This window comes from Scylla paramamosain, unplaced genomic scaffold, assembly GCF_035594125.1.
Source record: "Scylla paramamosain isolate STU-SP2022 unplaced genomic scaffold, ASM3559412v1 Contig2, whole genome shotgun sequence".
NCBI lineage: Eukaryota > Metazoa > Arthropoda > Malacostraca > Decapoda > Portunidae > Scylla > Scylla paramamosain.
Window position 1 is genome coordinate 4,436,079 of NW_026973667.1, and position 25,809 is coordinate 4,461,887.

Below are 25,809 nucleotides of genomic sequence, written 5' to 3' on the forward strand. Positions count from 1 at the left end.
GGTAGTCCGACCTGGGGACATTTATGGTCCCCTCCCCAGATGAGGACTCCGAGGCTGGTGTAGGAGTCGCCATGATTTTAAAATTTTTGAGTGAAGGGTGTGTGTGTTATTAGGTGCTTGTAGTTTTGTGTGGAGGAAGAGAGTTGTCTTTAGAGGGCAGGCTGTGACCGCCCCCTTGTGTTGTGAGACACAAAGGGAAACGTTCAGTGAGGTCACAGCTGGGTTTAATGATAAGTTCACAGCACCCCCTGAACAGTGCTTTAGACCTCACTGGGAGTAATTATCGTTTCGGCAGGTGTCTACTGCGAATTGACCTGTGGGTGAGACGTCGCAGTGAGGCTGGTAGATACCTATCAGCGCCAGCATTTTTAATTGTCTCCGATTTCCTGGGGCAAAGGGGTGTCTTAGCTAAATTTGAAATCGATGTGCAGGAAAAGTACTGCATGAATTGCTGCACAAGTGTATCTAAAATTAAAAACATAACCCTTAATTTTAATATTCATACTTACTGGTGTATGATAAGGCTTTGTTAATTGAATTATAAGATAAAACTAAAAATAGGTAATGATTTTTTTTAAGTAAGTATGAACAGTAAAAATAAAAGGATGTTGATTTCGGCTTGTGCATTTTATCTGGGAATGTTGAAAAATATCAGATATCACTGACACGTCCTGTATATGAAAGTAATCAGTGAAATAAAAAAAAGAACAGCACCGCTGGCGGACGTACGACGTACTCATCTTGATCATGATTCTTCAGTTAAAGAAAGCGCCGCGTGCCGTTAGAAAGGAGTGTAAAGTGTAAACAATAGCCTCTCAGTTCTGCCGATACAAAGGCCTTTACTTTGCTTTACTATATCCAGAATAGGGTATAGCTCGTTCTTTCTGGAATTTTCTTAATTCCGCTGTAGTCCATGATTGTGGCGGTGATGTGTCCATTGTGCAGGGTAGTCGAGTAAGCGTGGTCCTGTGTTTTGGTTTGCTCGCTGCCCAAGTACCCGAGGATAGTGATCGTACCGCAAAAATAAAGTCTCTGATACAAAATTATATTTTATTTACATTAAATGGATTTGCCTGTTGTTTAGTACATGAAAATGCAAGTATATATTAGTATACTTCCATTGAGGTCAGTAGAAAATTACAGATTGCCTGCCTTGATACACTTATAGGCTCTTTTAAGAATATCATCTGAAATTATGAATAGAGGCTCAAACAATGTCATGTGCTGTCAGTTATCACGAAATTAATTGACTTAAAATTCAGATGCATTACTGTGCAACGATACACCTTTGTAAGCTTGTAAAACCTTGCCCCAAAAAGTATTTATTTTCCGGCGAGAATAAAAAATTCTGGCGCTATCTGGTATCAAAACGCTCACTGCAGTTGAAGCCTTGAGAGGTGACATGGGATGGAGCACCTTCAGAGAAAGACTGACAAAAGCCACACTTAGGTACAAGATTAGGCTTGAGAGAATGGATGATGCAAGAATAGCAAGGAAGGTGTACCTGTGGAATGAAAGTGGAAGCAAATGGAGGAAGAGATGCATGAGAATGACAGACAGGAATGGATTGCAAGTTGTGTGGGCGATAAGAATGGCTGGTAGGAATCAAAATGAGCGTGAATGGGTGGTAACAAGAGGAGGCAGAGTGGGAGCCGAATGGGATGTGAGAAAATGGAAGAATGAGACAAAGAAGTGAAATGTGTGGGATTGAATGAATGGAAGAATGAGATGGAAAGAAAGAAGACCCTGGAATGGTACAAGGAGAAAGAGGCCCGGAGGTATGAAAGGTGGTATGATGGAAGCCTGGGCGGTGATCTTCTCTTCCGAGCGAGGGCACAGTGTATGGATGTGAATGCAAGGAGTTACAGGTGGACTGAGTCCCGCAGCAAAGTGTGCCAGATGTGTGACATGGGAGAGGATGAGACGGTGGAACATGTGGTGCTGGAGTGTGTGCAGTATGCCAGAGACAGGAATGAGATGATGCAAGTGATACTGACTGAGTTAGGGCATGATAGGAATGAAAGAGTGGAGAAGACGGGAAAAGAGTGGATGGTGTTGTTGCTGGGACTGTGTAGAGAGGCGAATGAAAGGATGATTGAGGCGGTGAAAGAGTTTCTGGAGAGAATGTGGCGTGTCAGGTGTATGAACAATTAGGATAGAGGATGCTGTTCGTTTATCTTTTTTTTTTTTTTTTTTTCTCCTTCTACAGGAGTTGCCGATCCAAAGACCTGGCTCAGGAGTGATCCTGTGCCACGTGTACCATCAAGATCAAGATCAAGATGCGACGTCTCTGTGGGCGAATTGACTTGTTGGCGAATTGATATGTGGGCGAAATGACTGTAATTCTATATATATATATATATATATATATATATATATATATATATATATATATATATATATATATATATATATATATATATATATATATATATATATATATATATATATATATATATATATATATATAAAACCTAAATTCTGCTGTATTTGGAAAGTGGCAGTTTTGCATAATATTTGGAATAATTACATATGTACGACAATTTTACCAGAAGTACAAAAATTTCAACCTGTGTTTTACGATAATATGGCCAAAACAATCTGGCAGTTCTGAACTCTACGAGCCTAACAGAATCTCATGGCGTCCTGAAGGAAGATTTGAAGTTGTATGTGTAAACATTGACCAAAAAACACCAAAATTCACATGAACGCGGCGCCCACACCAAAATTACTAGAAGTGAGGAAAAGGAAGTCAAGGTGAGTGTGTCTGGCCAAAAATTGCCTTAAAATGGCAAGAATGGACGCTGTTACCACCACAAGGAACAGAAGGGGAGGGAGCGGTGTGTTTAGGGAGAACTTCCGGGACGGGACAACAAACTTTTCTTATTTCCCCACGGAGGGAGGAAGTTGCGGAAAGAGGAAAAGACGGGAGATGTTTGGACTCACTCACCTGCTTGACTCACCTGGATGGCTACCCTTTCTTGACATATGAATAGACAGGTAGAGGTTATTTCAGATGAATGTAAGGGCAGCGCGGATCTGCAGGTGCGCCAAACCTTACGGTATTTTACTGTTTCCCCAGTATTAACGTGGCTTTCCTTACCCTTCTTATCAGAGAAGGGCACTGGTCTACCCTGGTGAGGGGGTGTTCGTTCGTGCGTGTGTATGTCACATCTGTTGGCAAGCGTGAAATTGTTCACGGTGATTGGTTCCTTTGTTTGAGAATGCAGCTGCTGGCCAATTAAAACATGAAGGATTAATTTAGCCAATGACAGCGCTTTACTTCATCCTGAGGAGGGAGAAGCGCTCAATTTGAAATATTTGAGTTAGTGCGAGGAAGAAGTCTGTCTGTTGCTGCCATTATTTCCAGCGCACCGCCACATTTTGTGAAGAGAAACAAGGTGACCACTTCTAATTCATTTCTCTGCCTTGCCAGTTAGGTTAGGTGACTTTAGTTAGTTAGTTTAGTTTGGTTAGTGTGGTTAGGTTTGGTTAAGTTACGTTTGGTTAGGTTAGGTTAGGTAGTTTAGTTAGGTTAAATTAGTTTGGTTAGGTTTTATTTGGCTTAATTTAGTCAGGTTGGGTTATTTAGGTTAAGTTAAGTTAGGTTTGGTTAAGTTAGTTTGGTTAGGTTAAGTTAGTCTTGGTTAGGTTTGGTTAGGTTAGGTTTGGTTAGGTTAGGTTAGCTATTTTAATTAGGTTAAGTTAGCTAGTTTGGTTAGGCCTGTAAGGTGGAGGTTGAGCGGAATGATGTCGCTTTTCTCCGGAGTGGTGAATCTGCTCCACCCGGATCCTCGTTGCTGGATCCACTTGTTGCGGTGGATTGTTACCCTCTAATTTAATTCATTCCCATCACCACTAACCTTGCTGTTGGAATGACAGTTCCCACAAACACTCACTTTAAATTCAAATTATGTTGAAAGGCCGGGGATAAATGTGACTTTCTCTCTCTCTCTCTCTCTCTCTCTCTCTCTCTCTCTCTCTCTCTCTCTCTCTCTCTCTCTCTCTCTCTCTCTCTCTCTCTCTCTCTCTCTCTCTCTCTCTCTCTCTCTCCACCTCAGTTAAATTGTCTGTGTGCATGATTTGGTTAGCCTTAGATGTTAATGAGTTAGGTATTCTGTACACAGCATTAATACTGTGATAACATTTTGAACAGTAAGTATTCTGTACACAGCATTAATACTGTGATAACATTTTGAACAGTAAGTATTTTGTACACAGCATTAATACTCTGATAACATTTTGAACAAGTATACTGGGGAAAAACTGTGTTTGTGTCCTTGATGACCCAGTGAAGTGTGGGTGGGTGACCCAACTTTGGGCTGTGACCCAAGGGTTAAGAACCATTGATCCAAGGTGATGCACTCTTCCAGGCACTTGCTGTGAGAGAGAGGGGAGACCTGTGCACCGCTGTGCTGCACTGTGCTTGGATGTCCCTGGTTCACTCCTGAGGCTGTACCATTCTTGCCCCTATTGTGAGTATGTCTCTGTGTGTGTGTGTGTGTGTGTGTGTGTGTGTGTGTGTGTGTGTATAGTTGATAATTACTGAAGGGTTTGTGACTTGACCCGTCCCACAAGTGACAAAGACGGCATCACGTTGGTCAGTGCTTGCAGAAATGGCTCTTTCTGAGACGTGGGTACAGTTTGTAATGGCTGCCACTCTTCCCTGCTCCACAGACCAGGCCAGCATCCAGGCCGCCGCCCTGCCTGGCACTGACGGCTGTCTGGCCTCCCCGAGGGTCCCTGCAGGACTGGACGCGGCGTGTGCTGGCGGGAGTGGTGCTGCGGTGGAGGTCGTGAGGCCGGGCAGCAGCATGAGCGGCCGGCAGCGGCAGCAACAGCAGCAGCAGCAGCAGCAGCAGCCAGCCTCAGGTGTGGGGAGGCACAGGTGTGGTGGCAAGAATCACCTGGAGGCAGGCAGCTCTGTCCACAGAGGAGAGAGCAAGTTTGAGTGCCAGCAGTGTGACAAAACTTTTGTATCCAGACAAGGCCTTAAGTACCACACCCTGACACACAGTGGTGTTAGAAATTATGAGTGTGATGAGTGTGGGAAGAAATTTACCCACAAGTCTCACCTCACCACACACACCCTGACACACAGTGGTGTTAGAAATTATGAGTGTGATGAGTGTGGGAAGAAATTTACCCACAAGTCTCACCTCACCACACACACCCTGACACACAGTGGTGTTAGAAATTATGAGTGTGATGAGTGTGGGAAGAAATTTACCCAAAAGTCTAACCTCACCACACACACCCTGACACACAGTGGCGGACACACAGTGGTGTTAGAAATTATGAGTGTGATGAGTGTGGGAAAAGATTTCCTACCATTTCTCGTCTCAATGAACACGCCTTCAGACACACTGGGGTGAGGGAGTTCGAGTGTGATGTTTGTGGCAAGTGTTTCATGACAAAGGCTGAGATTGCCAGGCACATGAAGATCCACTTCTGAGGTGGTGGTGTGTGGACACATGGGGCCACACCTGTACCTGTGGTGGTGGTGGTGGCCGTGCCTGTGTGTGCTGTGAGGGAGTCATGGCCTCAGCAGTTTTGTGTGGTGGTGGTGGTGGTGGTGGTGGTGTGGGGGAGTCATGGCCCCAGCATTTGTTTTGTTGGCAGTGCAGGTGTGACTTTCAATAAATGTGTGTGTGCAGTAAACCTTTGTTTGTGTATTCACCAGGTGTAGTATACAGGGCCTCAGCTACAGGAATATATTGTAGTGAGGCAGCCCCTCTCTCTCCTTGCCTCAAGTGTTTGTGTATTCACCAGGTGTAGTATACAGGGCCTCAGCTACAGGAATATATTGTAGTGAGGCAGCCCCTCTCTCTCCTTGCCTCAAGTGTTTGTGTATTCACCAGGTGTAGTATACAGGGCCTCAGCTACAGGAATATATTGTAGTGAGGCAGCCCCTCTCTCTCCTTGCCTCAAGTGTTTGTGTATTCACCAGGTGTAGTATACAGGGCCTCAGCTACAGGAATATATTGTAGTGAGGCAGCCCCTCTCTCTCCTTGCCTCAAGTGTTTGTGTATTCACCAGGTGTAGTATACAGGGCCTCAGCTACAGGAATATATTGTAGTGAGGCAGCCCCTCTCTCTCCTTGCCTCAAGTGTTTGTGTATTCACCAGGTGTAGTATACAGGGCCTCAGCTACAGGAATATATTGTAGTGAGGCAGCCCCTCTCTCTCCTTGCCTCAAGTGTTTGTGTATTCACCAGGTGTAGTATACAGGGCCTCAGCTACAGGAATATATTGTAGTGAGGCAGCCCCTCTCTCTCCTTGCCTCAAGTGTTGTGTTTCTGTTTCTTTTTGTCATCCACACGTTAGGTTAGGTTAAGTCTGGCACCTTCTTTGCCTCTCTCTCTCTCTCTCTCTCTCTCTCTCTCTCTCTCTCTCTCCAGGTGAGGGAGCACACAAGTGTAGCAGCTAACAGTTTCTGTGTAATTGTCGTGGTGGTGACTTTCCTCCTCATGTTCTTGTCCTGGAAGGGAAAGGTTGCCCTCGTGTTCCTCACCATCCTGTTGTGTCACCAACCGTGTTGTCTGTGTGCTTGTTTGGTGATGACTGGCCCTGCATCACTGCGCCCTCATCTTTGCTCCTTCACTGCTGCCAGCTGTGCCCGTGGTCATGATGCCGGTGGTGATGGTGATGATGATGGCGAGCGAGACATTCAAAGGAGGGCGTGCACGTGCATGGTGGTGAGCAGGTGATTGGAAAGGCACAGAACGTTCAGGATGGAGGAGGAGGAGGAGGAGCAGGAGTCTTTGTGTATAGGAAGGAGAGGAATGTACGAGGAGAAAAGATAGATGTAGGCAGCTCTGTCATGAGAGAAGGCGGCAGAGTGCACAGGCCACCCTGGAATGTCGTGAAAGGCTTGCGGTGGTCGTGTGCGTGAAGGGGGAGGGTGAGAGGGCAGGCAGAGACAACACCAAGAGTTAACCAGTGTTCTCGTTCATTCTTCCCTTTCTCAGGTAAACGCTGGGACTCCCTGCCTGCTTCTGCATTTCCTCCTTCCAATGGCTTCAAGTCTTTCGACGAGGGGGAGGCTCAAGACATCGTTTTATCTATTTTCATTATTCTCATTTCATTTGGCTCCTCTACAGGAACTGGCATTAAGTTGGCTTTTTTATTCAATTTTTTTGTTGTCCTTTTCCAACAGCCCTCTTACATAAAAGAAAATAACTAAATAATAATAAGAAAAGCCAGTGTCACCGGGTGGCAAAACCACGCTACCTGGAGACAATGTGCATGGCGTGCCAGGTGTACCAATGGAAGGAGTATTGAGGCAGTGAAGGAGTCCCTGGAGACAATGTGCATGGCGTGCCAGGTGTACCAATGGAAGGAGTATTGAGGCAGTGAAGGAGTCCCTGGAGACAATGTGCATGGCGTGCCAGCTGTAGCAATGGAAGGAGTATTGAGGCAGTGAAGGAGTCCCTGGAGACAATGTGCATGGTGTGCCAGCTGTAGCAATGGAAGGAGTATTGAGGCAGTGAAGGAGTCCCTGGAGACAATGTGCATCCCTGTTAGTTCAGTGCCAATGAGACAACCTGCTACTGTGTGCCAGGGTGATGAAAATGCTGAACTCGTATGTGTGTGTGTGTGTGTGTGTGTGTCAGGGTTTTTAAACTGTCAAATTAATTCACTAGTTTTTTGTTTACTTCTTTCCTATTTTTTTTAAATATTTTTTTTATGCATTCAATTTCCCCGGCTATATATATATATATATATATATATATATATATATATATATATATATATATATATATATATATATATATATATATATATATATATATATATATAATGTATTTATTATATTTTATTTATTTTTTCTTCCGTAAGTGTTAACATTGTAACGCCAAGACTGTACAACGTAATGTGTTCTTGGCCAGTAAAGTAAAATAAAGAACTGAGGCCGATTGACTGATAACACTTGTATAGAGAGAAGAGAAGAAACAAGTGAATAAAGAAATATGAGATTGATAACATTAGTATGCACAGAAGAGAAGAAAGGAATGAATAGAGAAATACGACAGACATTGATAACATGTCTTTTTGTATCCTGAGAATTCTGCCTGTGTCACCCTCGCCACAGTCCTTGTACCGCTGAAACACCTCCAGCAGGTGCAGCATGTAGAGGCACAATAGTACATGCAGCAGCGTCCAGCAGAGTGAAGGTGCACGGCAGGGGGCCCCAGGGCTCTGTGCTGGGTCCCCTGCTCTTCCTAACTGATACAGAAGACACGACGCGCATTCTTACACCACCACGCCAGACGCCCGTGCTTGCCGAAGACTGCCACGGCCGTGCCCCAGCGTCTGCACGACGGCTCAGGCACACCCAGTGCACGCAAGACAGGCTGGCAGGGTGGTGAGGGACGCGGCTGCTCAGATACAGTGAAGCAAGTGTTGGGGGCGGTGCTTGTGGCCACCACGACTGTGCACCAAACACCAAACACAGGAAACTCACACACCACCGCTCAAAACGGAAAAGAACTTGGCGTTATGTTATACACACACATTTATTGAAGGTCACACCTGCACTGCCAACAAAACAACTGCTGGGGCTGTTACTCCCTCACACCACCACCACCGCCACCACCACAGGCATGGGTGTGGCCCCACACACAACACACCACCTCAGAAGTGGACCCTCATGTGGCTGGCAATATCACCCTTTGTCTTGAAACATTTGCCACAAACATCACACTTGAACTCCCTCAAGCCAGTGTGTCTGAAGGAGTGTTTATTGAGACGAGAAATGGTAGGAAATCTTTTGCCACACTCATTACACTCATAATTCCGAACATCCCTGTGTGTCAGGGTGTGTGCGGTCAGGGAAGGCTTTTGGGTAAATTTCCTCCCACACTCACGACACTCATAATTCTTAACACCACTGTGTGTCAGGATGTGTCTGGTGAGATTAGACTTTTTGATAAATTTTCTCCCACACTCATAATTACTGACACCACTGTGTGTCAGGGTGTGTTCGGTGAGGGAAGACTTTTGGGTAAATTTCTTCCCACACTCATCACACTCATAATTACTAACACCATTGTGTGTCAAGGTTTGTCTGGTGAGGTTAAACTTGTGGGTAAATTTTTTCCCACACTCATTACACTCATAATTTCTAACACCACTTTGTGTCAAGGTGTGTGTGGTGAGGTGAGACTTTTGGGTAAATTTCCTGCCACACTCACCACACTCATAATTTTTAACACCACTGTGTGTCAGGATGTGGTAGTCAAGGCCTTGTCTGGATACAAAAGTTTTGTCACACTGCTGGCACTCAAACTTGCTCTCTCCTCTGTGGACAGAGCTGCCTGCCTCCAGGTGATTCTTGCCACCACGCCTGCGCCTCCCCACACCTGAGGCTGGCTGCTGCTGCTGCTGCTGCTGCTGCTGCCGGCCACTCATGCTGTTGCCCGGCCTCACGGCCTCCACCGCAGCACCACTCCCACCGGCACACGCCATGGCCAGTCTTGCAGGGACCCTCGGGGAAGTCGGACACAACAAGATTGGTTGGCGGTAAGCAGGGCGTGCAGCCTGGACTCTGCCTGACATCTGGAACAACAGTGACAGTCAGCACACACTAGGCCAAGCATTGCTTAACACTGCCTCTGCCTGCAACACACACCCTGCTGCCTGTCCCTTCCATGCAACACTAGGCCAGGACCACCAGGCCCGCACTCCCTCCACCCTCCTGGCTCCCCGACCACTTTTCCCCACAAATTAAGTACCACCCCAATGGGACAGTGGCCCCCATTAGGTTAGGTATGTTAAGACCTACGAGTGCCGTGGCGGGAGATCAGCGCAACATTCCGTCGCCCGTGATCAGTGCATCGTTGTCAACAGCGACAGGTGTTACCTTGTGTGTGTGTGTGTGTGTGTGTGAGGATGCAACATTTTATTTCCATGCTTCATTTCGGCACGTTTTGCTGATCTGTTCTTCGTTTGGTATTAGTACATATTCACCCGTCTCACGGCCGTTAAAAAAAAACATTGTTGTCAGTGAAGTACTCGGGTCACACATAACAGTGGTGTGTATTTTTACCGCCGCAAGTTTTTCGTTCCTGAGATATTAATTTCTATCTAATTTATCGTTTCTTTCGTCTACCTACTTTACCTCACGCCATGATGGTCTGAAGGCAGTGTTGGGAGGAAGGGGTGGGGGGTAGAGGAGGGGAGGGAAGGGGGTATAGGAGGGGAGGGAAGCGGATATAGGAGGGAATTTCATTAGCGCATGCGTGAAACAATGTCACAGCCAATCATATTTATTTATTTATTTATATTTTTTAATCAGCCAATAAGCGGGGTGTATTTTGTAAGGTGGGAGGGAGGAAGCTGAATTTGAAACAGTCTTGGATGATGGGTCAGTGCGGAGGCTGAGTACGTGATTAATAAAATTTCACAGCAGTAACGAAGCTTAGCCACCTCCAGTTCTTGGCAAGGAAGTACCAGAGGACCAATAAGGTAGGTTTGCTTAGATTTACTTAAGCTACGTGTTTTTAGTGTCATCCTTGAGAACGAAACTACATTCTGGTAGATTTTGATGCTTCTGGGACGAATCTGCTGGTTTTTGCCGTAGATCATTGGTTTATGCACGTGTGTGGGTGGGTGGGTGTGGGGGATAAAAAAAAAAAGTTTATTTGCGATGGAAACAGTTACTAGATTCATTCAGAACATCAAAATCTATCAGAAATTGTTAGACGGGTGCACTAATATAAATTTAACCTTCGTTTCATTGTAAATCAACAGTGACCGAGAGAGAGAGAGAGAGAGAGAGAGAGAGAGAGAGAGAGAGAGAGAGAGAGAGATGACTTACAATAAAAATGGTTGCCAGATTAATTGAAAACACACCAAAATCTACCAAGAAAAATAATGACAGTAAACAAATAAATAATGTGTGTCCGCTGTTGTGAGCTGAGTACTTTTCATATTTACCAGTGACGGTCAGCCGATCAGACTGTCCTGTGCCGGAGAAGCCCCTGCTGGCGTGGTGGGGCGTCTGGGGCAGCCCGGGGTGTTGGCAGTCAGGCAGGAGGTCTGCTGGTGCCGCTCTGTGGAGGTGAAGTGGTGCTGGTGAGTGGAGGAGAGCAGTGCCTCAATAACCACTGGAAAACAGTGAAACACGCTGCACTAGGTAAGCAGACGTGTTACCTGTACTGTCAGGTGAGGGTTGTGTCTGCCGTCACCTGTGGAGTTGGTGCCCTGGTAGCTGTAGAAGACGATCGATGATGAGTGTGGAGGTGCACCCTTGTAATGGTGATGGTGTTATGAAACCTGCGTTATACTGCTTCCTCTAGCTTTGTGTCGGCTCAGATGTAGATGTGGTTTTTGCAACAGGAGCTCTAACGGCCAGTCTGCCTCTGTTTCCTTTCCTCGGAGAGTCTCCCAGAGGACGCTTCCTGTCCGGCAAGTGTTAGCAGATACTCGCCTCCGTAGCCTCGCTCGGGCCGGTCTTTACACGGTTGGTGATCATGCCAATCACAGACACTGAACTAGAGAATTAATGCATTTTTCCATATATTTCCATAATGGTATGTACTCTCTGGTTAAAATAAAGACAAATAATGCATGGTGTAGTGATATCCATTAAGTTTGGTGTGCAGTCTTCGGTTAAATTCAAGATAAGTAATGCGCAGTGTAGTGATGCACAGTTTAACAGAAAATATCAAGCTGGTGGTTCAGGTGGTGGCCATTGTTAGGGTTGTTTTCACAGGAAGCACGCCGACGACAAGCTATGTACATTTTATTCCCGCCATACAAGAAATGTCAATCTGTTGGTGGTGGGCAGAGCTGTGAAGACTGAGGCAGGCTGCTTGGTGAAAGTACTCTCTGTACAATTACCATGAAATGTGTCATTCTTTGAAGCAAGTAATGAGGCAAACACCCGTGACACACCACGTCACTTTCATCACGGGCTACGTGCATCTGGGCTGGGTCAGCTGGTACAGGGTTAGGATTGGAGTCCCCCCCCAGGGGCAAGGCAGTATCTTTCACCAAACTTCAGTGCAGCTGAAGTTTTGAAGTGCGGCTGAAGTGCTCTGTGAGCACTGCGCCGCAGGCAGCCAGCAGGGCCACGCACAGCGACGCCAGGCACTTCCCGGCCAGGTTCCTGAGGCTGGGCGCCACGCAGAAGGCGGCGAGGTGCAGCGCCCGGGCCAGGCAGGACAGACTCAGCCCCACGGTGCTCACCCACCCCAGTGCTGCCGAGAGCTTGCGTACAGACCCGTACACCAGCACGCCCCCCTCTGCGCCCTCGTACTCCCCAGCGTGGTACGTGCGTCCCTGTGCCGGCACTTGCAGGGACCCGTCCGTCTGCCTGATGAACTCTGCCTCAGGCGGCAGCACCCTGGGGCAGTCACCGAGCCCCTCGCCGGCGGCACCACCGCGTGTCGGCGCCGCCTGCAGAGTCTTTGTCCCGGCAGCTGTGCCTGGCCCCGTGGTGGTGCCTGTCCTGGCAGCTGTGCCTGGCCCCGTGGTGGTGCCTGTCCTGGCAGCTGTGCCTGGCCCCGTGGTGGTGCCTGTCCTGGCAGCTGTGCCTGGCCCCGTGGTGGTGCCTGTCCTGGCAGCTGTGCCTGGCCCCGTGGTGGTGCCTGTCCCGGCAGCTGTGCCTGGCCCCGTGGTGGTGCCTGTCCTGGCAGCTGTGCCTGGCCCCGTGGTGGTGCTTGTCCCGGCTGCTGTGAAGAAAGATCCCAACTTTCCTGTCCTTGGCGGGCTCCTCGCATGGTGCACAGCAGAGGGTGCAGAGATGGGCAGAGACGCTGCAGAACAAAAGATTTTCCTGTGCTTGCCAGACTCTGTCCCGCACTTCACCTCCACACTGGCCAGTGAATCCGACAAAGTTACTGCCGCTGTGGTCTGAGGAGTCTAGCAGCATCATGAACACTCACACCGAGTCCTGGAATCGTCGGGACAATCCACACACACTCGTACTGCTCATAGCCATTGCAGGAGGCACACACAATGTTGGTTCCTGAATGCGTGGCTACCCTGGTACACCGTGGCTACGTAAGGCTGACAAAAGACACGCTGGTGTTCCTGCGCCTCAGGGCCACAAGTCGCCACTAACTCAGGATCACACTCTCTTGTGTAGTTCTTCACATCTCCGGGAGCTACAGAGGTCAGGGAACAAGGCCTGAAGGACGAGGGACCATGGCTAGGCTTCAAAATGCCTCATCTTCCCTCACCAGAGTCAGAATCCCCGAACACAATACTGTAGTCTTCGTCATCTGGGGCGCTGATACTTGAGGGGCCAATCTGCACACTCAAGACGAGCGAGCCACACGCGTAGGTGGGCCGGGTCCTCGCCGCTACAGATGGCACAGTGGTGGTCGATGTAGGTGTGGGCCGTGGTGGTGCTGGTGACGGGGAACAGGCTGCCACTACCGCCAGGGGTTATGTTTCCCTTCAGGCACAGCGCCAGCACCTCCTCATCGCCCCAGTCCTCCGAACACTTGGTCTTTGTGTACGCGGGCGTGGGTCCAGCAACACAAGTATGCGAGGCAAAGTTCTTCATTTGCTGCGCCTCGTCGTAGTGGTGTGAGTCACGGCAGCAGTCCCCGTACTCCCTGCAGGAGGCGTCGCAGCGGCACCCTCTGTCTGAGAGCCAAGGCACGGCGCAGGAGTGGCGGACGGCACAGTACGGTGCCGCGGGGCCCTGCGTGTTGATGGCGGCGCCCTGCGTGCTGACAGTGGCACCCTGTGGCACAGTGACACATCTTCCTTTACGAAACTTATCATCCAGGCGTGGACAAATGACCTTTCTGCAGAGATCAGACTCCAGCTCCAGCACTTCCTCGGGGCCACACCGCTGGAGGCTGACCGAGAAAAGCAAAGTGGCGGTGTTGAATGGTGTGGAGGACGTGGAGTCCCATGATCTGTGTGCACAACACGAATGGGTTCTGCAATGGCAGTGTGGCAGGGAAGGGATGCTGAGACAGCCACATCAGGCGAGATGGCGTTCCACGTTCCGTCACTGAAGTACACGATGTGGTGGTCCACACTGTCGAAGTAGACGCCGTCGTAGTGGTCTGGTCTGTACAGCGGGCGCCTTGCGTCCTCACAGACCAAGGAGAACAGCCAGGGATCTAGCCGGGTGGGGTCTTCACCGTTACAGATGGCGCAGTAAGCGTTGACATAGGTGCGGTTAGTAAAGGGGTTGGTGTAAGGGACTCCCATAAAGGCGTCAGGAATGGTCGTGCCTCTGAAACACTGCGCCTGCACCTTGTAATCCTGCCAGGCCGCCCCACACGAGGCAATCATGAGCGCCAGTGATTCATGCGTGCCTTGCCGTGATGTACACTGCACACACACGCGTTCTTCAAGGGGCGTGCTGGTGCTGCTGTGCCTGGCGCCGTCATATCCGGTGTTGTCATGATGCGAGGGGCACAGGAAGGGGGGACGAGGGGGAGGGAAGTTTGCCCCGAGAGCCAGCACTGCCAGCACCAGCACCACCACACTTCCTGCCCACATCACTGCTGGCGTGGGCTGGCGGCGGTGCAGTCCCTGCGCCACAGGCTGTCAAACAACAGCAACACTGCAACACAAGAGTCGGTGCAGGAAGCCATCAGGCGCACAAGTGGCAGTCCCTGTACAGAACATGGCTGCAGTGTTCACTTATTCACTTTTCATTACTTAACTTTAATAATTTTACTTAACTTCCCAAAATCCACTTTTTTTTTCTCGCTCTTGCCAATCCATTACCTCTGGAAAAAAAAAAAAAAAAACACTGACCTGGAGCCTTTGGAAAGTAGTGGAGGTGCCCCACAGAGGTGTTGCAGAATGTGGCCCCGCCAGAAGAACAGCTCCACACACTGAAGTTCTCACTGTGTCTCCCAGCAAGGTGGCATCAGACCCTTATCTCCCCTCATCCTCTCTCTATTTCCTGTGTCTGTATAATGTCATCTTGGTTGTCCCTAACTCCTCTGCTACTGTTTACCTCTTTACTTCATCACTCACAGCTGTCTTCAAGTGGTACAGGGGACACAGCAAGGGTGACTAAGAGGGGGTCTGGTGGAGGTCTTCAAGTGGTACAGGGGACACAGCAAGGGTGACTAAGAGGGGGTCTGGTGGAGGTCTTCAAGTGGTACAGGGGACACAGCAAGGGTGACTAAGAGGGGGTCTGGTGGAGGTCTTCAAGTGGTACAGGGGACACGGCAAGGGTGACCAAGAGGGGGTCTGGTGGAGGTCTTCAAGTGGTACAGGGGACACAGCAAGGGTGACTAAGAGGGGGTCTGGTGGAGGTCTTCAAGTGGTACAGGGGACACAGCAAGGGTGACTAAGAAGGGGTCTGGTGGAGGTCTTCAGGTGGTACAGGGGACACAGCAAGGGTGACTAAGAGGGGGTCTGGTGGAGGTCTTCAGGTGGTACAGGGGACACAGCAAGGGTGACTAAGAGGGGGTCTGGTGGAGGTCTTCAAGTGGTACAGGGGACACAGCAAGGGTGACTAAGAGGGGGTCTGGTGGAGGTCTTCAAGTGGTACAGGGGACACAGCAAGGGTGACTAAGAGGGGGTCTGGTGGAGGTCTTCAAGTGGTACAGGGGACACAGCAAGGGTGACTAAGAGGGGGTCTGGTGGAGGTCTTCAAGTGGTACAGGGGACACAGCAAGGGTGACTAAGAGGGGGTCTGGTGGAGGTCTTCAAGTGGTACAGGGGACACAGCAAGGGTGAGTAAGAGGGGGTTAGATGGCCAGATTGTTATTATTATCATCAATATTTCAAGTTTATAATAATTCTTACAGGCTAAAATAACAAATAAGAAATCTGTATACATCTTTATTATTCATTTGGTGGTACACTATAATAATAATAATAATAATAATAATAATAATAATAATAATAATAATAATAATAGTGAAATAATAATAATAATAATAATAATAATAATAATAATAATAATAATAATAATAATAATAACAATAATAATAATAATAACGATCATTTGCCTCCATACAAAAACAAAAGTGGTTCTCGGTCTCAATTTCTTTCAAAATAATATTATACACTGATATTAAACACTTTCAACATATTACAGTATTCATTAACAATACATGCAATCAACTTGGCACTATGACAATCAGTTTTTACCACAAAATTAAAGTATTTACCTCGGTCACCATCGTGCCCCTCTTTGTCTGAGCGCGACTTGGCCATGAGTGACGTCCGCGGGCAACCAGCGGATTAACCTCACTCTACTAACAAGTGAGCATCGGCTTTGGTGCTTCATGTAGCACTGAGTACTGATAATTACACACACCACACGTCTTCTTGCAAATAGAAAACTGCTCAACATTTCATTCGTGATTACCGAGGAACAATGGCGTGAGGCACATACGCTTTACCTACAGTAACAAATAACGTGTGAGAAATGTGAAGTAATGCTGGACATAACAATGTGAATCATGAACAAGGAAACAGAGAGAGAGAGAGAGAGAGAGAGAGAGAGAGAGAGAGAGAGAGAGAGAGAGAGAGAGAGAGAGAGAGAGAGAGAAATTATATAGGTAGACTTATTTTTTGTACCTGTATTTATAATTTAGTCAGTACAATCATTACTACTGAGAGAGAGAGAGAGAGAGAGAGAGAGAGAGAGAGAGAGAGAGAGAGAGAGAGAGAGAGAGAGAGAGAGTTTCACAGGGGAGTGTTTTTGATTGATGTGTCTCTTCCTCTGTTTTGATGAAAAAGTTTAATTAAATTTTGCATTGTTCTTTTTTTTAAGTTTTTAAGTTGATATACTTTTGCTTTGATTTAGTTTATTGCTCAACTTAGTTTTGACTTGGTTGTTATTAATGTAATACAAAAAAAAAAATAAAAAAAAAAAAAATAAAAAATAAAAAGATTATCTGGCAGCAGTCATTGTTAGCGCCAAATAGTTCTGGCCTTGCTTTGCTTGGCAACATTTTCCGGAGGCCAACAAGGCACTGGAGAGACTCCTTGGTGACCACGCTGACTTTTATTGAAGTTATCTTCTAAATAACAATGAAGGTTTTCACATTATTTTTCTCTCTTCTGATTGACAAATAATTTGTAGAAGTTATTTGTGTTACCTTGGAGTGTTGGGACCTCCTGTACAGGCAACAATGGTAACTAACCACTTCATAATAACAAAACTTAAATGCCTGTGTTATAACAATTAATTAGTGTGTCTGGGCTTTACCTTAATTGTTGGTGGTAAACATCCTTGCTGTGTGTGTGTGTGTGTGTGTGTGTGTGTGTGTGTGTGTGTGTGTGTGTGTGTGTGTGTGTGTGTGTGTGTGTGTGTGTGTGTGTGTGTTTTGCTGTCAAAATAATCTTTTTTTTTCCAATACTTTTTTTTTTTTGTTCAGCAGTTTTGTTTTCCTTTTTTTTTTTTCTTTCTAGTTGTCACTTCCCCTTTTCTTCATGTATTTTGCTTCCCAGGCTACTGAAGTTTTTTTTTATTTATTTATTTATTTTTTGCTAGAGTGTGTTGGCATTACAGCAGCAAGACTGTACAGTGTAATGTGTTCTTGGCCAGCAAAGTGAAGAAGTGAGTAGAGAAATATGACAGACATTGATAACATGTCTTTTTGTATCCTGAGAATTCTGCCTGTGTCACCCTCGCCACAGTCCTTGTACCACTGAAACACCTCCAGCAGGTGCAGCATGTAGAGGCACAATAGTACATGCAGCAGCGTCCAGCAGAGTGAAGGTGCACGGCAGGGAGCCCCAGGGCTCTGTGCTGGGTCCCCTGCTCTTCCTAACTGATACAAAAGACACGACGCGCATTCTTACACCACCACGCCAGACGCCCGTGCTTGCCGAAGACTGCCACGGCCGTGCCCCAGCGTCTGCACGACGGCTCAGGCACACCCAGTGCACGCAAGACAGGCTGGCAGGGTGGTGAGGGACGCGGCTGCTCAGATACAGTGAAGCAAGTGTTGGGGGCGGTGCTTGTGGCCACCACGACTGTGCACCAAACACCAAACACAGGGAACTCACACACCACCGCTCAAAACGGAAAAGAACTTGGCGTTATGTTAGACACACACATTTATTGAAGGTCACACCTGCACTGCCAACAAAACAACTGCTGGGGCTGTTACTCCCTCACACCACCACCACCACAGGCATGGGTGTGGCCCCACACATCCACACACAACACACCACCTCAGAAGTGGACCCTCATGTGCTTGACAATATCAGCCTTTGTCTTGAAACACTTGCCACAAACATCACACTTGAACTCCCTCAAGCCAGTGTGTCTGAAGGTGTGTTTATTGAGACGAGAAATGGTAGGAAATCTTTTTCCACACTCATCACACTCATAATTTCTAACACCACTGTGTGTCAATGAGTGTGAGGTGAGATAAGACTTGTGGGTAAATTTCTTCCCACACTCACCACACTCATAATTTCTAACACCACTGTGTGTCAGGGTGTGTGTGGTGAGGTTAGACTTGTGGGTAAATTTCTTCCCACACTCACCACACTCATAATTTCTAACACCACTGTGTGTCAGGGTGTGTTTGGTGAGGTAAGACTTGTGGGTAAATTTCTTCCCACACTCACCACACTCAAAATTTCTAACACCACTGTGTGTCAGGGTGTGGTACTTAAGGCCACGTCTGGATACAAAAGTTTTGTCACACTGCTGGCACTCAAACTTGCTCTCTCCTCTGTGGACAGAGCTGCCTGCCTCCAGGTGATTCTTGCCACCATGCCTGCGCCTCCCCACACCTGAGGCTGGCTGCTGCTGCTGCTGCTGCTGCTGGCCACTCATGCTGCTGCCCGGCCTCACGGCCTCCACCACAGCACCACTCCCACCAGCACACGCCATGGACACAACAAGACTGGTTGGCGGCGAGCAGGGCGTGCAGCCTGGACTCTGCCTGGCACCTGGAACAACAGCGACAGTCAGCACACACTGGGCCAAGGGCTGCTTAACACACTGCCCCAGCCTGCAACACACCCTGCTTCCTGCCCCTTCCTTGCAACACTAGGCTGCACACTGCCCCTGCCTGCAACACACCCTGCTTCCTGCCCCTTCCTTGCAACACTAGGCTACACACTGCCCCTGCCTGCAACACACACCCTGCTTCCTGCCCCTTCCTTGCAACACTAGGCTACACACTGCCCTGCCTGCAACACAAACCCTGCTTCCTGCCCCTTCCTTGCAACACTAGGCTACACACTGCCCCTGCCTGCAACACACCCTGCTTCCTGCCCCTTCCTAGCAACACTACGCTACACACTGCCCCTGCCTGGAACACATCCTGCTTCCTGCCCCTTCCTTGCAACACTAGGCTACACACTGCCCCTGCCTGCAACACACACCCTGCTTCCTGCCCCTTCCTTGCAACAATAGGCCAGGCCTGCACTCCCTCCAGCCTCCTGGCTCCCTGACCACTGTCCCTCACAAATTAAGTGCAACTCCTAAGGGGCAATGGCCCCCCTTAGGTTAGGTATGTTAACACCTAAGAGTGTCGTGGTGGAAGACCACGGCAACACTGCTGCCAGTGATCAGAGTGCATCCTTGTCAATGGTAGCAGATCGAGCCGCCCCAACACTCTCTCTCCCTCTCTCTCTCTCTCTCTCATTTCAGCTAGTTCTATACTTTCATTTCATTGGTTGCCCTTGAAACTTATAGTTTTTTGTGACGGTAATAATAATAATGAGAATAACAATAATTCTAATACTACTACTACTCTTTTTAATGGGTGTGGCCCCACACATCCACACACAACACACCACCTCAGAAGTGGACCCTTATGTGGCTGGCAATATCACCCTTTGTCTTGAAACACTTGCCACAAACATCACACTTAAACGCTCTCAAGCCAGTGTGTCTGAAGGTGTGTTGATTGAGACAAGAAATGGTAGGAAATCTTTTGCCACACTCACCACAATCATAATTTCTAACACCACTGTGTGTCAGGATGTGTTTGGTGAGGTGAGACTTTCTGGTAAACTTCCTGCCACACTCATCACACTCATAATTTCTAACACCACTGTGTGTCAGGATGTGTCTGCTGAGGTGAGACTTTCTGGTAAACTTCCTGCCACACTCATCACACTCATAATTTCTAACACCACTGTGTGTCAGGATGTGTCTGCTGAGGTGAGACTTTCTGGTAAACTTCCTGCCACACTCATCACACTCATAATTTCTAACACCACTGTGTGTCAGGATGTGTCTGCTGAGGTGAGACTTTCTGGTAAACTTCCTGCCACACTCATCACACTCATAATTTCTAACACCACTGTGTGTCAGGATGTGTTTGATGAGGTCAGATTTTCTAATAAATTTCCTGCCACACTCATCACACTCATAATTTCTAATACCACGGTGTATCACAGTGTGTTTGGTGAGTTCAGATTTTGTAATAAACTTCCTGCCACACTCATCACACTCATAATTTCTAACACCACTGTGTGTCAGGGTGTGTGTGCTGAGGATAGACTTTCTGATAAATTTCTTCCCACACTTATCACACTCATAATTTCTAACACCACTGTGTGTCAGGGTGTGTCTGATGAGGGAAGCCTTTTGGGTAAACTTCCTCCTACACTCATTGCACTCATAGTTTCTAGCACCACTGTGTGTCAGGGTGTGTCTGGTGAGGTAAGACTTGTGGGTAAATTTCTTCCCACACTCACCACACTCATAATTTCTAACACCACTGTGTGTCAGTGTGTGTGAGGTGAGGTTAGACTTTTGGGTAAATTTCCTGCCACACTCACCACACTCATAATTTCTAACACCACTGTGTGTCAGGGTGTGGTACTTAAGGCCTTGTCTGGATACAAAAGTTTTGTCACACTGCTGGCACTCAAACTTGCTCTCTCCTCTGTGGACAGAGCTGCCTGCCTCCAGGTGATTCTTGCCACCATGCCTGCGCCTCCCCACACCTGAGGCTGGCTGCTGCTGCTGCTGCTGCTGGCCGCTCATGCTGCTGCCCGGCCTCATGGCCTCCACCACAGCACCACTCCCACCAGCACACACCATGGACACAACAAGATTGGTTGGCGGCGAGCAGGGCGTGCAGCCTGGACTCTGCCTGGTACCTGGAACAACAGCGACAGTCAGCACACACTGGGCCAAGGGCTGCTTAACACACTGTCCCTGCCTGCAACACACCCTGCTTCCTGCCCCTTCCTTGCAACACTAGGCTACACACTGCCCCTGCCTGCAACACACACCCTGCTTCCTCCCCCTTCCTTGCAACACTAGGCTACACACTGCCACTGCCTGCAACACACCCTGCTTCCTGCCCCTTCCTTGCAACATTAGGCTACACACTGCCCCTGCCTGCAACACACACCCTGCTTCCTGCCCCTTCCTTGCAACAATAGGCCAGGCCTGCACTCCCTCCAGCCTCCTGGCTCCCTGACCACTGTCCCTCACAAATTAAGTGCAACTCCTAAGGGGCAATGGCCCCCCTTAGGTTAGGTATGTTAACACCTAAGAGTGTCGTGGTGGAAGACCACGGCAACACTGCTGCCAGTGATCAGAGTGCATCCTTGTCAATGGTAGCAGATCGAGCCGCCCCAACACTCTCTCTCTCTCTCTCTCTCTCTCTCTCTCTCTCTCTCTCTCTCTCTCTCTCTCTCATTTCAGCTAGTTCTATACTTTCATTTCATTGGTTGCCCTTGAAACTTATAGTTTTTTGTGACGGTAATAATAATAATGAGAATAACAATAATTCTAATACTACTACTACTCTTTTTAATGGGTGTGGCCCCACACATCCACACACAACACACCACCTCAGAAGTGGACCCTTATGTGGCTGGCAATATCACCCTTTGTCTTGAAACACTTGCCACAAACATCACACTTAAACGCTCTCAAGCCAGTGTGTCTGAAGGTGTGTTGATTGAGACAAGAAATGGTAGGAAATCTTTTGCCACACTCACCACAATCATAATTTCTAACACCACTGTGTGTCAGGATGTGTCTGCTGAGGTGAGACTTTCTGGTAAACTTCCTGCCACACTCATCACACTCATAATTTCTAACACCACTGTGTGTCAGGATGTGTCTGCTGAGGTGAGACTTTCTGGTAAACTTCCTGCCACACTCATCACACTCATAATTTCTAACACCACTGTGTGTCAGGATGTGTCTGCTGAGGTGAGACTTTCTGGTAAACTTCCTGCCACACTCATCACACTCATAATTTCTAACACCACTGTGTGTCAGGATGTGTTTGGTGAGGTCAGATTTCATAATAAATTTCCTGCCACAGTCATCACACTCATAATTTCTAATACCACGGTGTATCAGGGTGTGTTTGGTGAGGTCAGATTTTGTAATAAACTTCCTGCCACACTCATCACACTCATAATTTCTAACACCACTGTGTGTCAGGGTGTGTGTGCTGAGGGTTGACTTTCTGGTAAATTTCCTGCCACACTCATCACACTCATAATTTCTAACACCACTGTGTGTCAGGGTGTGTCTGATGAGGGAAGCCTTTAGGGTAAATTTCTTCCCACACTCATTACACTCATAATTTCTAGCACCACTGTGTGTCAGGGTGTGTGAGGTGAGGGAAAACTTGTGGGTAAATTTCCTCCCACACTCACCACACTCATAATTTCTAACACCACTGTGTGTCAGGGTGTGGTACTTAAGGCCTTGTTTGGATACAAAAGTTTTGTCACACTGCTGGCACTCAAACTTGCTCTCTCCTCTGTGGACAGAGCTGCCTGCCTCCAGGTGATTCTTGCCACCATGCCTGCGCCTCCCCACACCTGAGGCTGGCTGCTGCTGCTGCTGCTGCTGCTGCTGGCCACTCATGCTGCTGCCCGGCCTCATGGCCTCCACCACAGCACCACTCCCACCAGCACACGCCATGGACACAACAAGACTGGTTGGCGGCGAGCAGGGCGTGCAGCCTGGACTCTGCCTGGCACCTGGAACAACAGCGACAGTTAGCACACACTGGGCCAAGGGCTGCTTAACACACTGCCCCTGCCTGCAACACACCCTGCTTCCTGCCCCTTCCTTGCAACACTAGGCTACACACTGCCCCTGCCTGCAACACACACCCTGCTTCCTGCCCCTTCCTTGCAACACTAGGCAACACACTTCCCCTGCCTGCAACACACACCCTGCTTCCTGCCCCTTCCTTGCAACACTAGGCTACACACTGCCCCTGCCTGCAACACACCCTGCTTCCTGCCCCTTCCTTGCAACACTAGGCTACACACTGCCCCAGCGTGCAACACACCCTGCTTCCTGCCCCTGCCTGCAACACACACCCTGCTTCCTGCCCCTTCCTTGCAACACTAGGCCAGGCCTGCACTCCCTCTAGTCTCCTGGCTCCCTGACCACTGTCCCTCACAAATTAAGTGCCACTCCTATGGGGCAGTGGCCCCCATTAGGTTAGGTTAGGTATGTTAACACCTAAGAGTGTCGTGGTGGGTTAGGTTAGGTTAAGGTTAGGTTAGTAACCTAACCTAACCTAACCTAACCAGAGGGGCTGCGCCCCGCCCTGAACACCCCCCTAAGGTTACTAATCTAACCTAACTTATATCCTTGAGATCATTGTGGACTTAGTTTGTGGAGGCGGCGCGCTATTAATTTAATTACTACGGCCTTACAAAAGCCTTCCCCACATTGAAAACATCACAGACATGTTCTATAGTAAGTACTCTATCACGTTGCAATGTGTTTTTAATGAATAGAGAGGAGGTCCAACCCTGCAGTTTTACCATAATAATAATAATAATAATAATAATAATAATAATAATAATAATAATATAAAAGAAGAATATGTAAATGCACTCAAGAAGTATTACGAGAATAAATCAATTAATATAGATAATAATGAATGAACAATAGCATATCAGTCAAGACAACACGTGGATGCAGCATTCACGATAAACACTGATGATATTGTTGCGCCCACCCTTCACTCCGGGCGGGCGTGTTATCCACAAGGGCACGGGTCGAGAAACAACACCAGCGGGGCCTCAAATAAGTCACACTGAACGCCAGGACAAGGCACACACACACACACACACACACGAGGCCGGGGCACAGGGGAAAACACGGGCACTATTTCCTAGGTTTATTGACAAATCCTCCGCAAGTACACTGCTTTACAAGTTCACAGGGGCACCACAAGTCTCCCAGGGCACGACAGGCACTCAACAAGACACTCAACAGGCAGGGAAACACTTCCAAACAGACAGGCACACGCTGGCTTCCTCTCGGGCCAAGCGTCTCCTTTCTTTCAGTCTCTCTCTTCCCGCCACTCCCAGTGCTGCCACCTGCAACAGTTCAGCCACCCGCACCCATACCCCTGCTGTAACACTATAAAACCAATGGAAGATTGTAAAATTGAGTTAGAATACCAGATAAAAAAGACAAAGACTGAAAAAGCAGCAGGACCCAATGAAATTAAGACGAAACTCCTTATTGCTATGACACACAACGATAAATGTAAAACAACTCTCGTACAAGCATTAAATGATGTCAGTGATGCAGCAATAATCCCGGATACATGGAAAACATGAAATACTAAATTACTGGAGAAAAACGCAAAGCCAGCAATAAAAGCTGTGAGTCCAATAGCCCTTACAGACACCACAGATAAATTATTAATAGGAATCATAAAAAAATAATAATAATAAATAAAAATGAATAAATAAAATGCAGACATCTACAATAAAACGATATATTAATGGAAGAACAAAATACATATACGGAAAACAGAAGAGCAGCAGACAATTTATTTATACTAAATTACTGTATACAGAAGAGTTAGGAATATAAGAGATCACTTATATTAATATCAGTAGACTTTGCAAAGGCATTCGACAGGTATAAGCAGAGAAATGCTAAAATATAAGATACACCCAAAGTTAATTGACCTGATCGCTAAAGTATATACAGAGGACAACACCAAAATATTCCTTGATGATAAAGAAATGTGTAGTATTGAAATAACGAATGGTATACAAGGATGCAATGGGTCAACTGTTATATTTCTTATGGTGGCATATCCTATCATTGAAAAACTTAACCAATCCAATGCTTAATTCAGGAATGATGTGTGTGTGTGTGTGTGTGTGTGTGTGTGTGCGCCCTGGCCTCAGTATTTCTGGGTGATGATGGAATGCTTCTTGTAATTAATAAAGGTGAGGCTAAACAAAATATAAAGTTAGTAATAAAAGGACCATTAAGTGGGCCTTCTTTCATTAATGTTTAGTGCCCTTTGCCAGTGGAAGGATGACTGAAGCAGTGAAGGAGTCCCTGGAGACAATGTGCATGGCGTGCCAGCTGTAGCAATGGAAGGAGTATTGAGGCAGTGAAGGAGTCCCTGGAGAGAGAGAGAGAGAGAGAGAGAGAGAGAGAGAGAGAGAGAGAGAGAGAGAGAGAGAGAGAGAGAGAGAGAGAGAGAGAGAGAGAGAGAGAGAGAGATTAATGTTTGAAGAAAAATAAATGTGTTCTATTTTAATGAAGGAATATATGATTGAATAAATCAACAAGGAAAGGGAGAAAGAGGTGATGAAAAGAAGGATGAAAGAAAGAGCTAAAAATAATAAAAAAATGAAGGACAAAGAAGCAAATATGTTAAACATAACACATTTATAATTCAAACGAAGGAAGGAAGGAAGGAAGGATGGAGGGAAAAAAAGGAAGGAACCCTGTAAATAAGGAAACAAAGACAATACAATACGTACTTAAATAATAATAATAATAATAATAATAATAATAATAATAATAATAATAATAACAACAACAACAACAACATTAACAACAACCACATAACGGAATTAAACAAAAGAAGTAAAAAGAAAGGAAGGAGAGAAGGTGTGCAGTGAACTAACTAGAAAA

The 25,809-nt window shown here is 47.3% G+C and overlaps 2 protein-coding genes across 3 annotated transcripts in view; both read right to left on the minus strand.

Annotated features, from left to right (window-relative positions):
- The window catches only part of LOC135096068 (zinc finger protein 665-like), a 32,387-nt gene extending 7,117 nt beyond the window's left edge, over window positions 1-25,270 (minus strand). The window contains exons 1-4 of one of the 2 annotated variants that reach the window (XM_063997301.1): window positions 24,160-25,050; window positions 21,876-22,877; window positions 19,860-21,023; window positions 17,183-18,854 (exon numbers count right to left, since the gene is read on the minus strand). In XM_063997301.1, coding sequence (XP_063853371.1) covers window positions 18,127-18,854; window positions 19,860-21,023; window positions 21,876-22,818 — 2,835 coding nt within the window. In that variant the 5' untranslated portion in view covers window positions 22,819-22,877; window positions 24,160-25,050 and the 3' untranslated portion in view covers window positions 17,183-18,126. Of the gene's footprint in view, window positions 1-17,182; window positions 18,855-19,859; window positions 21,024-21,875; window positions 22,878-24,159 lie in introns of those variants that run through there. The other variant, XM_063997300.1, reaches the window with a different exon arrangement.
- Window positions 12,952-14,936, minus strand: LOC135096069 (uncharacterized). Its single transcript, XM_063997302.1, has 2 exons — window positions 14,736-14,936; window positions 12,952-14,538 (listed from the first exon to the last, which is right to left on the minus strand). Exon 2 carries the CDS (start codon window positions 14,472-14,474, stop codon window positions 13,515-13,517), a length of 960 nt encoding a protein of 319 aa, XP_063853372.1. The 5' UTR covers window positions 14,475-14,538; window positions 14,736-14,936; the 3' UTR covers window positions 12,952-13,514.
- Window positions 25,271-25,809: the final 539 nt, after the last annotated feature.

Bases quoted from the DNA above. Each gene is read 5' to 3' on its own strand.
- LOC135096069 (XM_063997302.1), bottom strand. From the start codon at position 14,474: ATGTGGGCAGGAAGTGTGGTGGTGCTGGTGCTGGCAGTGCTGGCTCTC.